This window comes from Nicotiana sylvestris, chromosome 12 (assembly GCF_000393655.2).
Source record: "Nicotiana sylvestris chromosome 12, ASM39365v2, whole genome shotgun sequence".
NCBI lineage: Eukaryota > Viridiplantae > Streptophyta > Magnoliopsida > Solanales > Solanaceae > Nicotiana > Nicotiana sylvestris.
In genome coordinates this window covers 57,466,883-57,482,147 of record NC_091068.1, presented here as the reverse complement: position 1 = coordinate 57,482,147, position 15,265 = coordinate 57,466,883, and the positions used below count along the sequence as shown (strand labels likewise).

Below are 15,265 nucleotides of genomic sequence, written 5' to 3'. Positions count from 1 at the left end.
GGGATGAAACATGTAGTCGTTCAAATACACGGTAGAAATATTTAACTGTTCAGGTGTATTGCATCCCAAATGTGCAGTTGCCTATCTGTTAAATGTTAAACACTAACAAGTTGTTGTTGTCATTGAGAACAAGAAGGTGGTTAGTTTGTTCGGCATTCTGGCAACCTACCCATACAACACAGGTCTAAAAATAAGTTGAGCATGGCTGGCCAAGAACTGGACGCAAGTATTATTGATCCACCGAGAGAGGTGGGGGAGTCTGAATCTAGTCTGAAAGAGGAGTTACATAAGTTGAAACACCAAATGGCCGAAATGTACCAGGCATGGATGAAAGGGCATCCCACGTGATCATACACCGCCAACCCTGCTTTAATCCTACCACTAGCTCAATCCTAATAACCTCCCGATCTTGATTCATCCCCACAACATGCACCAAGTGTCACCTCTTTCCACCACTATCATGGCACCAGTTCCCAAACCATACAAGCTCCACCAGCCAAAACAACCCATACCCCCTCTACCAGCTACCCTTGTTTTCGTAGCACCTCCACCAACTACACTCTATCGATCTTCCAGTGAGTCGTTATTTCAGACCCAAGATAATTAGTACTATCCCCTAGAACATACCTTTAAGGCCCCAGATCATTACTCCTACACTCCTTGTTTTGACCTTCTTGTTGAGACTGAGAAACCACCTAAAAACCCGGAATAGGAGGAGATGTTTAGGAAGGTGAGAAGCCTGGAACAATCGCTCAGAAATATGCAAGGGCTGGGAGGCCAAGTGAGTGTAGCCTACAAAGATCTGTGTTTGTTCCCTGACGTACATCTACCTGTTGGGTTCAAAATGCCAAAATTTGACTTTTATGATGGGAACGAAGATCCCGTGGCTCACTTAAGGGGATTTTGCAGTAAAATAAGAGGAGCCGATGGGAAATATGAGTTGTTAATGGCATACTTTAGCCAGAGTCTAAGTGGCGCGACGTTGGAGTGGTACACTCGTCATGATCACAGAAGATGGTATACTTGTGATGATTTGGCCCAAGCATTCACTCGACATTTCCAATACAACATAGAAATTGTTCAAGACCGGTTGTCTTTGACGAAGATAGAGAAGAAGCCCAGTGAGAGTTTTAGGGAATATGGTTTCCGCTAGAGACAACAGGCAACACGGGTTAACCCTTTATTGGAGGAGGACGAAATGGTGGAATACTTTCTTCAGGCCTTAGAGCCTACTTACTTTGGTTATCTAATCTTGGCCATAGGTAAGTCTTTCAATGAAGTAGTAAAAATGGGAGGAATGGTAGAGGAAGGGCTCAAATCAAGGAAGATCATGAGCTACTCTGCCATCAAAGCAACTACGCAGGCAATCCAAAATAGCACCGGAGGCGTGCTAGGGAAAAAGAAGAAAGAGGATGTCACTATGGTCGTCTCAGGATCATGTCATGGACTAGGGGTTTCTCCTACCCAGTACACCCAACCTTGACCAAAGCTTCAAACCTATACCCCAACTCCATATAATCCACCCCAACACTACTTCTTACCACCAGAGACTCAATATTCAGTCAGGCCACCCCAATATCATGTCCATCACGCACAGTCATATGCTCAACCCCCTACTCACCCGCAATTGCATGTCTCAAATCCACGAAACCCTTACCCACCTCCACAAACATACCAAAACACCACTGGTCCAAACTTTCGGGCCAAGTTAGAATTAAGAAATGAAAGTTTACAGTGAAAGAAAACTTTCACCTCGCTTGGGGAATCTTATACCAACTTATTTCAAAGGTTGAGGCAGTTGGATGTTCTGAGGCCAATTGAGTCAAAACTACCAAACCCCCCTCCAAAGAACCTGGATTATTCTCTCAGATGTGCGTATTGTTTTGATGCTCCGGGGCATGACACAAAAAAGTGTTTACACTTGCAGAACACCATCCAATAGCTTATTGATACGAACCAATTTGTGGTCTAGAGCCTAGAAGCACCCAACATCAATCAGAACCCATTGCCAGCCCATGCTGAAATGCACATGATTGAGATAGTCCACAAGGATGGGGAGCTCACGAAGCCTTCACAATCCATCATGATGATCCGGTCTAGTGAAAGTAGGTTAGTCAAAGAACTGATTGTCACAAAGCAACCTCCTCGATAGTTGAAGGATTGGTAGACAAGTTGAGCATGCCAAATGATAAGCCAGCTGTGGTAGTTGAAAGGAGGTACCCAAGTGACATTGTAGCAAAGCAAGTAAGGCTAAAGGTGATCGTGCCATGGGTTGCAAGTAAGCCTGTCATAATTGTGGAGGGTGTCCGCCCGGACCCTATCATTATCAAACCTGTGACCCAGCTGCCATTAGCTAACACCAAGGTTGTCCCATGGAACTATGAGTGGGTGATAGAGAACTATAATGGGAAGGAAGTGAAAGAGGAAGTCAACGAATCCCAGGGATTAACTCGTTCAGGGAGATGCTATCCCTGGAAGAGTTAAGGAAAGTTAAAACACTCAGAGACAATTCAGTTCTAGTGAAGAAACTGGTCACTAAAGAAGAGGCGGGGGAGTTTTTGAGAAAAATGAAGGTGCAAGATTATCCATTATGGAACAGCTGAGAAAGACTCCTACTCATATTTCCCTGCTATCATTGTTGATACTTTCAGATGAGCACCGCCGGGCCCTTATGAAGATTCTGAACGAAGATCATGTCTCCGACAAAATAACAGTAAACCATTTGGAGAAGATTGCTAATAAGATATTTAAGGCGAACAGGATCACCTTCTCGGATGATGAGTTTCCTTTGGAAGGTACCAAACACAACAAATCTCTCTATCTTATAGTGAAATGTGAAGATTCTGTGGTCATAAGGGTGTTAGTTGACAATGGTTCTAGTGTAAACATATGCCCTCTCTCTACTCTGAACAAGTTAAAAGTTGATGATTAGAGGATCCACATGAATAGTATATGTGTCCGAGGTTTTGACGGAGGGTGAAAAGTCTCTGTCGAGGACATCATGCTCGAATTGACAAATACGACCAGTTGAATTTACCATGAGTTCAAGGTACTGGAAGTGGCCGTTTCTTACAATTTGCTATTGGGTAGGCCTTAGATACATGTTGCCAAACCGGTTCCATCTTCTCTACACCAGATGGTGAAGTTTTAGTGGGATAGACAAGATATCGTCGTGCATGGTGATGAGAACTTATGTGCTTTCAATGATACATTCGTCCCGTTTATTGAGGCTGAAGAAGATAAAGGGTCGTGGGTCTATCATGTTTCCAAAACAGTGTCGGTTGAAAAGGTTCCGGAAGGGGAATACATTCCAGGTCCAAAGCTAGCTTCTACAATCACCATGATAGCAGTTGAAGTGTTGAAAAATGGTTTTGTGACGGGCAAGGGTCTGGGTGCATCTCTGCAAGGTATCGTGCAGCCAGTATCCTTGCGTGAAAATCTATGTACATTTGGTCTGGGGTTCAAACCTACAGGGGATGATGTGAAGAAGGCTAGAAAGCTGAAAAAGAAGGTATGGTTGCTCCCTAAGCTAGTCATATGTCTCTCCAGGTCTTTCATCAAGGCAGAGGTCGTGAAGCGTCCAGTAACAACAGTTCCAAAGCCTATGGTTAATTTTGATGAGGAATTGGTTAAAAGGTTCCAGAGTCTATTTGATGAGGTGAACATGGTAGAAACTTGGGAAGGTTCCAGCAAAGCGGATGTGCAGTTTATTAGGCCAAAAGAGCAGCTTAACAATTGAGATGCCACTCCTCTCCCTACCCGAAAGGAGTTTAGGTAGTTTGCTTTGTTTTACTTTTAGTTATCTGGATTATTCTAGGGTTGTAATTTAGATTTTATTTTCCGTCAGTTTTTGATGTACAAACCCTTTTATCTTTTATTATCAATGAAATGTAATTTCCTTTTTCCATTACTCCTGATAGTGTCATTTTCTTTTCTTTCTTTGTACAGTTCTTTTTATTCTGGTTTTAATGACATGACATGCATGAGGAATCTTCGGCCAAGTCTTAAAAGCCAATCCAACTCTGAAATAATAATCCAAAAAATAGAGTGTGATGATGAAATAGAATATGATGAAGAGGAAGCATTTGTGGATATTAGTAAAAAGCTAAGTCACTTTGAAGAGAAACCCAAGCCTAATTTGAATGAAACTAAAGCAATCAATTAGGGGATCCAGATAATATCAGGGAAACTGTGACAAGTGTACACTTGGGACCACAAATCAGGGAGGAAATAATCAAAGCACTGTTTGAATATAAAAATATTTTTGCATAGTCATATGACAACATGCCGGGTCTAAGTACTGACTTAGTGGTTCACAAATTGCCCACTAACCTAGAATTCCCTTCCGTCAAGAAGAAGGTAAGAAAGTTCAAAACTGATATGAGTGTGAAGATCAAGGAAGAAATCACAAAGCAGTTGGATGCAAAGGTCATTCGAGTCACGCGATACCCCACTTGGTTAGCTAATGTTGTGCTAGTGCCAAAGAAGGACGGAAAGACCAGGGTGTGCGTTGATTACCGCGATCTCAACAAAGCAAGTCCAAAGGATAATTTTCCATTTCCAAATATCCACATTTTGATTGACAACTATGGCAAGCATGAGATCAAGTCTTTTGTGTATTGCTATGCGGGATACCACCAGATCTTGATGGATGAGGAGGATGCAGAAAAGATAGCATTCATCACACCATGGGGAACATATTGCTACCGGGTAATGCTATTTGGTTTGAAAAATGCTAGGGCAACTTACATGAAGGCAATAACTACCATGTTCCATGACATGATACACAAGGAGATTGAGGTTTATGTGGATGATATGATCGTAAAGTCAAAGCAATAGGCCGACTATGTCGGAGATTTGAGGAATATTTTCCAAAGGATCCGCATGTACAATCTTAAGCTTAACCCTTCCAAGTGTGCATTTGGTGTTCCATCTGGAAAACTGTTGGGATTCATAGTTAGTCTTCGGGCATTAAGTTGGAACCGTCAACGATCAAATCTATCCAAGAATTGCCACCTCCAAGGAACAAGACAGAGGTGATGAGTCTCCTCGGGCGTTTAAACTATATCAGTAGGTTTATTGCTCAATTGGCGACAACCTGCGAGCCCATCTTCAAGTTGCTGAAAAAGGATGTTATGGTCAGATGGACTAACGAATGCCAGGAGGCATTTGATAAGATCAAGGGGTACTTATCAAACCCACCTGTGTTGGTCCCGCCAGAACCCGGAAGGCCTTTAATTATTTATTTGACGGTCCTGGATAATTCATTCGATTGTGTGCTGGGTCAACATAACACCACTGGCAGGAAGGAGCAAGCCATATATTATCTCAGTAAGAATTTCACATCCTATGAGGTTAAGTATACTCCCCTTGAAAGGACATATTGTGCCCTAACTTGTTGAAACATTATCTGTCATCCTACACTACTTACCTCATTTCTCGCCTGGACCCTCTAAAGTATATCTTTCAGAAGCCTATGCCCACAAGAAGACTTGCAAAGTGGCAGATTCTGTTCATAGAGTTTGACATCATCTATGTGACTCAGACCGCGATGAAAGCCCAAGCATTGGCCGATCATTTGGCTGAGAACCCAGTCGATGAAGAGTATGAACCATTGAGAACTTATTTTCTCGATGAAGAGGTGATTCATATTGACGAGGTGGAGCAGGTTGAAAAACCAGGTTGGAAACTTTTCTTTGATTGAGCCGCTAACATGAAAGGTGTCGGAATAATGGTTGTGCTGATTTCTGAAACAGGGCATCACTACCCTGTTATAGCCTAGCTTCGTTTCTATTGTACTAATAACATATCTAAGTACGAGGCATGCATTCTGGGTTTAAGGTTAGCGATAGATATGAGAGTCCAGGAAGTCTTGGTCTTGGGAGACTCGGACCTTTTGGTGCACCAGATTCAAGGAGAATGGGAGACACGGGATTTAAAGCTCAAACCGTATCGACAATGTTTGCATGATCTTTGTCAACGATTTCGATCAATAAAATTCAGGCATATTCCGAGGATTCATAATGAGGTTGTCGATGCCTTGGATACCTTGGCGTCAATGTTGCATCATCCAGACAAAGCTTATGTTGACCCATTGCATATTCAAGTTCGTGATAAGCATGCCTACTGTAATGTGGTTGAGGAAGAACTTGATGGTGAACCGTTATTCTATGATATCAGGGAATACATCAGGATGGGGGTATATCTGGTACAAACCACAGGTGATCAAAAGAGAACAATTCGACGTCTGGCTAGTGGATTCTTCTTGAGCGGGGGAATCTTGTACAAGAGGACTCCAGATCTTGGACTATTGAGGTGCATAAGTGCTAAACAAGCCACAACAATCATGACAGAAGTGCATTCCAGAGTTTGCACGACACATATGAGTGGGAATTTTCTGGTAAAGAAAATTCTCCGAGCAAGGTATATTGGCTCACCATGGAACGTGATTGCATCAACTCTGTGCGCAAATGTCATCAATGCAAGGTACACGGAGACTTGATCCATTCTCTACCATCTGAATTACATACAATGTCAGCACCGTTGCCTTTTGTTGCTTGGGGCATGGATGTCATTGGACCAATTGAGCCAGCAGCATCAAACGGCATAGGTTCACTTTGGTGGCCATCGATTATTTCATTAAATGGGTCGAAGCTATGACTTTCAAATATGTGACCAAGAAGGAGTGGTCGATTTTGTTCATTCAAATATCATTTGTCGGTTTGGAATCCCAAAGGTAATCAACACGAATAATGGTGATAATCCTAACAGTCATTTGATGAAAGAAGTATGCCAACAGTTCAAAATTATGCATCGAAATTCCACTCCGTATCGCCCCAAGGCAAATGGAGCGGTTGAGGCGGCCAACAAAAACATAAAGAAGATACTTCAAAAGATGGTGCAAGGTTCTAAGCAATGGCATCAAAAGTTGCCTTTTGCTTTGCTGGGTGATCGCACTACTGTTTGCACTTCAGTAGGTGCAACTCCTTATTCGTTGGTATATGGTACTGAAGCAGTGATACCCGCGGAAGTTGAAATTTCATCCCTACGGATTGTTGCTGAAGCTGAAATTGATGATGATGAGTGGGTCAAAACCTGTTTTGAGCAATTAAGTCTGAGTGACGAGAAAAGACTGGCAGCAATTATCACACCTCCTTTTTACCCACCCGAAGGTAGTACAAGGGAGTTTTTCCAATTTAAGTGACAATCGAAACAGGATTATTTATATTAAATTTAGAGTCGCAACTTGGGATAATTTATGGTGTCCCAAGTCACCGGTTTAAAATCCCGAATCGAGGAAGTTGACTCTTATTTACGGTCTGCGAACACAGAAATCCGAGTAAGGAATTCTGTTAACCCGAGAGAAGGTGTTAAGCACTCCCGAATTCCGTGGTTTTAGCACGGTCGCTTTGATCATACTTGGCTTATCAAAATTATATAATTACTGATTTTAGAACCTATGTGCCTTTACCGCTTACCTTTTTTAAACTAAGAAAAATTATCTTGAAATAAGTCACGTGCACGTGTACCCGTTTGTTTGGCGTGTCAAAAATCATATAATGCAAACGTGTACACAATTAGTAACGCTTTATTATTATTAAGAAAATTTGGCCGAAGTTACGCGAATGCATACTCCGGTTTTATTTTTAGAAATCGTAGTCACGTCACGCGAACGTGTACACAACCACGATAGTATATTTAAACGGGCCTAAAGCAACTAAGAGCATTTGACATTTTTTTAACCAGGTTATGAAACTAATACGAGGTCCATGGATGATTAAATTGTGGATGGCACACCTCAGACTATATGAACTAAATTAATTAGTAGTCTATGAAAACCCATTCTTATTATTAAGAAAAATTTGATTGAAGTTGTGTGAATGCAAACTCTGGTCTTAATTTTTAGAATCGCAATCATGTCATGCGGACGTGTGCACAATCACGATATATTTGTGATAAGAATGTGCATAGAGGCATACTAACGACTTTGGAACATGTTCAGTAATTAATTACTATGGACTAAAGTTGGTTTAGCCAATTCCATTTTTCAAACTTAGAAACTCAAAAGATACATTTTTCTTTTAGGCTTGGTCCGTATCTTTTGGACCAGAACAAAGAAAGTAATCCCCTGCAAATCATAACACATAGTGGCGCTCCAATATTTATTTTCCAATCTTAAAAAAAGAAGAAGACAAAATCAGAAATTTTCCATTTTTATTCACTTTTACTACTATATGATTAGACCCAAGCCTAATACACAAAGCAGTTTCAATTCCTTATACAAAGGTCATTTTAGTCACCAATCAGCTAATCTCAAAATCGAACTCCTACACGTGGAAAAGAAGCACAGAAAAATCGTGGATAGAGTTTGTATTAACATTAAAAGGATATTAATATGGACAATGGGATGTGATACTTTATATATCAATTTTATTTGTTTAATACTAAGATCCTAAATTATAATATTATGGGCTGCATTTATGACACCTATAACCAAATTCTGCTTTTTGCACATGTACAAACTTTATCTCTAAAAAAATAAATTAATTACAAAAAAACATTAAACAGTACCTTTTAACAAGAATTGCAACAGAAATTTACAAATTCATCTAAGCCAATAAACTCATCCAAATACATATTGAACTTAAACAACAAGTGTACTCCTCTACCTTATTTTACACAGGAAAATCAGTAACTGGCCCTTTTAAAAGGTTTGGGCCAGACCTCAATAGTAGGCCCAATTCAACCATATTACAACTAAAGACAAGGACACAGGATCGAGCCCTTGGAGGAATCAATTTAACTGAGCAAGCATTTTTATCTACGAATCCTTTTGAACACAAAATTAAAGCTCAATTTGACACTATCGGCTTACAAAGTAGCATGTTTTAATAACCATATACATTGCTTAGCAAGAAGATGCATACACACTTTATACCATTTGGCATGATCTAGCTACGTATGCAACCAAATAAGCTATCCAACCAACTTTCCCAGAAAAACCTTCAATTACACAACATTTAACCTCAAAATACTTGCTAGAGGGCTGATCCCTCATCAGATAAAACCAAAATATAGCTCTCAACATGACTTTTGACATTATTCAGCAGGATATAATACACAAGACAGACTCAGTAAACTAAAATAAAATTAAGCTACTTAATAAAGCAAATTTGGCAAGATCACTAGAAGAAAACCAACTTGAAACAAATGGATTAAACCAAAGATCTATATTGACATGCATTTAGACATAAACTGAAGGCCAAACAGTTCTAACCAGTTGAATCAAACCAGAACCCTTATCTATTACTGATGCCACCAAGTCTAAACCACTCTAGAATCATTCATATCCAAATAAAACCCAATTTCAGCATTTGAAAAGGGCTGACAACAACTTCAATTAAGAGTCCAAACCGAAGAGATACAAGTTATATCCAAACTTGATTAAACTTAATGTTAAATAAACCTCCATAAGAGTTCAGAATCATGAAAAGATTTAGTTATACAATACCAAACTTTAACTATGAAACATTAAACAGGACATTGAACTTCTTTGCTAATTCTTAAACCAAATTCAACTTTCAATAGATGCTATCACCAAGAGGGAGAATATGCACCAACCAATCATAAACTCATAAAAGTAAAGCTACACTATAATAGAAGAAACAAGCTGACATTACACTCTAAACTTCCCAGTTTTCCATATCATATATGAAACAGACTTTACATTAGGGGGAATTTAAGGAATATACCTGGAAAAGCAAAACACAACAGAAAAATGAAGGATCAGCTACGACAACAGCAGCTAGCCCAGATTTAATCAGTTAAACAATAGATTAAGCTTATGAAATTCGATGGAACAGTGCACTTTTAGCAAAACTTTGAACCAACAGACTCTTAATTACCAAAAACTCAATCCATTTCCATTCAAATGAGTTAAAGTAATTTTAGGAATTAGAAAGAAATTGAGTATGACTCAAAATTCAATGAAACAATAGCAGTTCAACCGTTGGTATTTTCTAGAATTTTTCACTTAAATCTCTCTATATATGTATATTTCAGTGCCTATCTCCCTCTCTCTCAGAATGTTCTGCCCCTAACTCTCTGTATTCTTCAGCCTTTTATAGGCACAATCCCTATTACTAGTGTCCCTTCCATTATTTTAATTATCCCCACTAACTTATTTTCTCATAATTAATCAATTAGTGCCATTCTCATTATCAATTTCAGCTTTTTTATTTTTTAAATTATCTATACTAGCTTAGTGCTTTTTAATTAATTCAGCAATGCAATTTCTACCCTACCACTATTGAGAAACGTCCTAATTCAATTATTGTCAAGTTTCCTTAGGCTAAACTACCCAAATTACTCTCAAATCTTCTGTTATTTATCACTCCTAAGTTCTAAATTATCACAATTACAGTAAACAAAAGACTAAAACCTTCAACTGGATTGAAAATCAAAATCAGCTATTAAATTGATTAACGTCATACATGAATATGAACTAAAGACAACGAACGGACAGTCCACAATTTTAAACCTAATTCAACTTAATTAAATTGCTTAAAGAAGAGAAAAAGACGAGGCAGAAGTGAAATAATAACAAGAGAAAAGAAAAAAAAATAATATTACTGGAGAACTCACCAATTCAACAGGTTCAGTTAGCACTCGAATATTTTCCGATTTCATCGCCAAATGATGTTAGTCATTTATTCTTTGTTAGAACAAGTGATTAACACCATTTTGCGATGAAACCGGGCCCTAAAATTATCAACAATCCTTGAGTTTAAATCTGTCTTTTAGCATGCGGACTAAAGATTTGAAATTCGACCCATTCCAACAAGATTTGAGGGAAACCAGATATGTATTGGGTATGGGGAGGTCAAGGAGGTTATGGGGTGTTAGTTTGAGGTCGATTGGGTAACCTAGGGTTTGGGGTTCAAACTTCGATCGAAGATTCGATGAGTTCGGCTGCGATTCGAAGGAAACGGTTTGGGGATTTGGGATGGGGAGATGAAGGAGAATCGATGTTGTTAATTTGGGGTTATTTGGGCCACCGGAACCGCCATGAGGCGATTTCCGGTGGGCGGATGGCGATGGTGTGAGGCGGTGGCAGACGGGGTGTCTCTAGGGTATGTGAGGGGGGAGATGAGAGATAACGAGGGGGTTCGAAGGGTGGTTGGGGTGTGTTAGGCATTTATATACTGGAGGGGGTGTTCGAATTTACGCCGTTCGATCAAATGAGATCAACGGCCAGGATGAAGGGGAGGGGCTAAACGTTACCGTTTGGTTAAGTGGGGGTTGGATCGGTTCTGGAAGTGGGTCGGGGTCGGGGGGAGGTTCTGGATCGTTTGATCACATTAAATCAAAGGTCCAGATTGAGACGCCTGAAACGGCATCGTTTGGTTGAAGCTGGAGACGGACCGGGTTGGGAAAAGGTCTGGGCCGGTTTTTGGGGTATTTGGGCGGGCATTGGAGTGGGTTTCTATTTGGGCTGGGGATTCTTTTGGCCCAGATTTGATTTCCTCTCTTTTATTAACTCTTTTTCTTTTCTTTTCTTCCTTTTTCTTTCAAAAATTAAAACTAAAATCCTAATTAAATTATGAACCCAAATTAGCTTTAAGAATATTAATTAACTCTAAATAATAATTATCATAAATAATTAAATAATAAATTAAAAAAAATCACACAATTTGACTATAAACACACAAATATGTTATTTTTGTGAATTTTCATTTTTGTAAAACACCTAATTATTAATTAATTCAAAGAATGTAAAAATCAAATCCTAAATGCGGATGCTATATTTTTATATTTTTAATGCATTAATAAAATTAAACATGTACACAAACATATGCAACCAATCAGGAAAAATCGCACAGTAATTCCTAAAATAACACATAATTAAAGAAAAGACCTAATTTTGGGAATTCTTTTGGAGTAATTCGTGTGAGGCAAAAAATCACGTGCTCACAGCTGCCCCTCTTTGCCCGGAAACACGAAGAGTTTTCGTGCAAAGATAAAGTGTGCGGATACGAGCGATTTTTGCCCGTTTGAATACTCTGTGGGAAGCATTTTTGAAAGATTTGACCGAACCTCTGCTTCAAAGGTTTCCTACATATCCTTGGCTATAAAGGAATCAGATCAATGCAGTTCGGGAAGTTTTGGTAGCTGGGACTACCATGAAGCTGCGGTTTTACTGTTACTGTTGTTGCTGCTGCTGATACTGCCTGCTGACCTCCTTATTACACCATGCCAAAATGAAGAAGATATACTAAGCTATAATCTATGCTTTACAAAGATTTATTTTCAAACTTGATCTTGTGACTGAGGTTGCCTCGTTGACTTGTATTTTCCTTAGAAGTTCCTTTGTGGCTGACTTGAATGGTATTATATTTTTTTCCAAATGCTTTCCCTTTTTCTCCAGGCGGGTGTCTGATTGCTGGAACTTTTAAACGTCTTCCTTTGACTATTATTTTTTCCTCTGTTCTCCAAGCGGGCTCCTGACTACTCGAACTTGAATTGCTTCTTCACTTCGTTCTCCAGGCGGGCTCCTGACTACTTTAAATTTGAATTGTTTTCCCTTGTTCTCCAGGTGGGCTTCTGATTGCTAAGACTCAAAATGTATTCCATTGTTCTCCAGGTGAGCACCTGATTTCAACAAAATAAACAAAAACAAAGAAAAATTTCTGCCCAGTTTGATAGTTGGGCATACATATGAGTGTAAACTAAATCATGTTACCAAATATTAGTAAGAACTTGAAAGCTGAAACTTGAATTGTACTCCCTTGCTCTCCAGGTGGGCGCCTGGTTGCTGAAACTTGAATTGTTGTTCCTTGTTCTCTAGGTGGACACCTGATTGCTGATACTTCAACTGTTGTTCCTTGTTCTCCAGGTGGACGCCTGATTGTTGATACTTCAACTGTTGTTCCTTGTTCTCCAGGTGGACGCCTGATTGCTGATATTTCAACTATTTTTCCTTGTTCTCCAGGTGGACGACTGATTGCTATTACTTGGTCATGCTCTTATCTTTAAGATCCGTGTTGTTCTCCCTGTTCTTCAGATGGGCACCTGACTTCAACAAAAATAGACAAAACAAAAGAAAATTTTATGCCCCAGTTTGGTAGCTGGGCGCATCTGTGAGTATTAAACTGAATCATATTAAAATATTACTAAGAATTTGAAAGCTAGGTCCCTTTATCCAGGGGGGTCCTGACAACTCTTAACTAAACGATAATTTTAAATCTAAGTTATATCTTTTAAAGGTATGACTTTTGCTAAATCTTGTTATCTATGAAGGTCTTAAACTACTCCCCATTATCCAGGAGGGTCCTGACAACTCTTAATTAACGACAATTTTAAAGCTAAATTATATCTACTGAAGGTATGTCTCATGCTAAATCTTGTTATCCGAGCCAGTTTTAAACTACGTCCCATTATCCAGGAGGGTCCTGACAATCAAAAATCAAGTCTTATCTTAAGAGTGACAATTTTACGGCTGAATTGTACTCTCTTATAACAACACTTACTTATCTAACGGAATGCTTAAAGTTACGTCCCGTTATTTAGGTGGGTCCTGAAAACTCTTATGCGAACTTTGAAGCCAACTTATATCCCTTTTGGTGCACATTTGTCCTATATTCACTACTTATGTTTTTTTTGGATTTTAACCTAGGTCCCATTTTCCAGGAGGGTCCTGAAGTTTTGAATTGAGTCCTGTCTTAAAACCAACTTATATTTTCACGAAGTAGAGCTTGTGCAAGATCTTGTACTCATGAATGTTTTGAATTAAAGCTAAGTCCCATTTTCCAGGAGGGTCCTGAGAATTTATACGATCAAACCTGCATGGTACTTGCTTTCCTTACAGGGTGCTTCCTGAAAATAAATGCCATCTTTGCCCCTGTTTCAAATCAAAGAAAATCTTGTCAGTTTAAAACGTGGTGGTTAGTTGTGGCATTCTTGCTGGGGATGGTTTTCTCTTTTCCATGCTTTGTTTCAACAGACTGCCTTGAACTGGTCGAAAGGACTGTTTTGACCTCATGACTGATCCTTAACTGCAGGATCCCCAACTGTTGTTTTTCACTTCTGACCCTTTTATTCGTAACCATACCTCTCTCATGACATTACTGAACCATTCCACCAATTTAACCTTTGCATACACCCTAGATCCCACTTTTCTTCATACTATCTCCAGCATGTCCTAGCCGTATTTTGCTTTGTGCAATTTTGAATCTGGTAGTACACTTTGACATTCCTTCTTATTTGTTGGAACAAGGCTAACCTTGGAAGAGCTTTAGAGGAGTAAAAATTAACAGCAATGAAATGCGACGATTTTGAGAATTAAGAATAAAGAAGAAAATCGAAATTTGGATGACTGTTGGAGATAGGAAAAAGGAACTTATCTGAGTGTAGTCACTTGCACCAATGATCATGGTATGCCTTTTGGATTAATCAGCCCAGTCTATTTAACCCATCTCCTTTCCAATTGTTTTTCTTTGCTCTCCAAGATTTCCACAACCCAATTTTACTTTCCGCCAACTTACGGACCTTGTTCGACTTGCAGTGCCCTGAAGGGTTTTCACCGACAAACCTCTCTCATTCGTTTGTTCCTCATTTCCTTGTCGCCTTATGGTGCCCGCGAAGGTTTTCACCGATAATACTCTCTTATTTTTACTTTCTCTCAGCTTTCGTCGCCTCATGGTGCCCGTGAAGGTTTTCACCAATAAGAATCTCTCATTTTTACTTTCTCTCAACTTTCGTCGCCTCATGGTGCCCATGAGGGTTTTCATCAATAAGACTCTCATTTCCATTACTTTTCCTGCTTGGATCAGAGTGTTATCCTGATATGAATCACCTCTATTTGCTCAATTTGGCATCTCACGAAGACTGATCGGAAGGTATTTCTTTGGACTGTAATGCGGGCTTTTGGATGGGGTTAGAAAGAAAGGGTATCAAAGGCTCAAAACAATTTGACATGGATTTAAAATTACAGCTCTTGGAATCACATTTCTTATTACAAGTACAACTTCTGCCCCAGTTTCTTGCTTGGGGATCTTTTGATATTTTATTTTACTATGACCGAGCCGTGAGGCTGGCTACGTATCCTTAACAGGAATCAGGTCAAACGTAGTTCACACTTGAATTTCCTTGTTGTTATACTTTCTCTTTTCACTTCTTTTCTTTTCTCTTCTCTTTTTCTTTCTTCTCTCTATTTTTCGTTATTGATTCCAAAAGAAGGGTATGAAATAAATAAATAAAGATCAAA

At 39.3% G+C, this 15,265-nt stretch overlaps 1 protein-coding gene across 1 annotated transcript; it reads left to right on the top strand.

Annotated features, from left to right (window-relative positions):
- The first annotated feature begins 6,643 nt into the window (after positions 1-6,643).
- LOC138883077 (uncharacterized) lies at positions 6,644-13,035 on the top strand. The gene is made up of 3 exons (XM_070163737.1): positions 6,644-7,172; positions 12,596-12,643; positions 12,944-13,035. The coding sequence occupies exons 1-3, from the start codon at positions 6,644-6,646 to the stop codon at positions 13,033-13,035; spliced, it is 669 nt and encodes a 222-aa protein (XP_070019838.1).
- The last annotated feature ends 2,230 nt before the right edge of the window (positions 13,036-15,265 follow it).

Bases quoted from the DNA above. Each gene is read 5' to 3' on its own strand.
- LOC138883077 (XM_070163737.1), top strand. From the start codon at position 6,644: ATGGGTCGAAGCTATGACTTTCAAATATGTGACCAAGAAGGAGTGGTC. The intron at 7,173-12,595 runs GTAGTACAAGGG...CTTGTTCTCCAG, and splicing joins TCCTTTTTACCCACCCGAAG to GTGGGCTTCTGATTGCTAAG. The intron at 12,644-12,943 runs GTGAGCACCTGA...CTTGTTCTCCAG, and splicing joins TGTATTCCATTGTTCTCCAG to GTGGACGCCTGATTGCTGAT.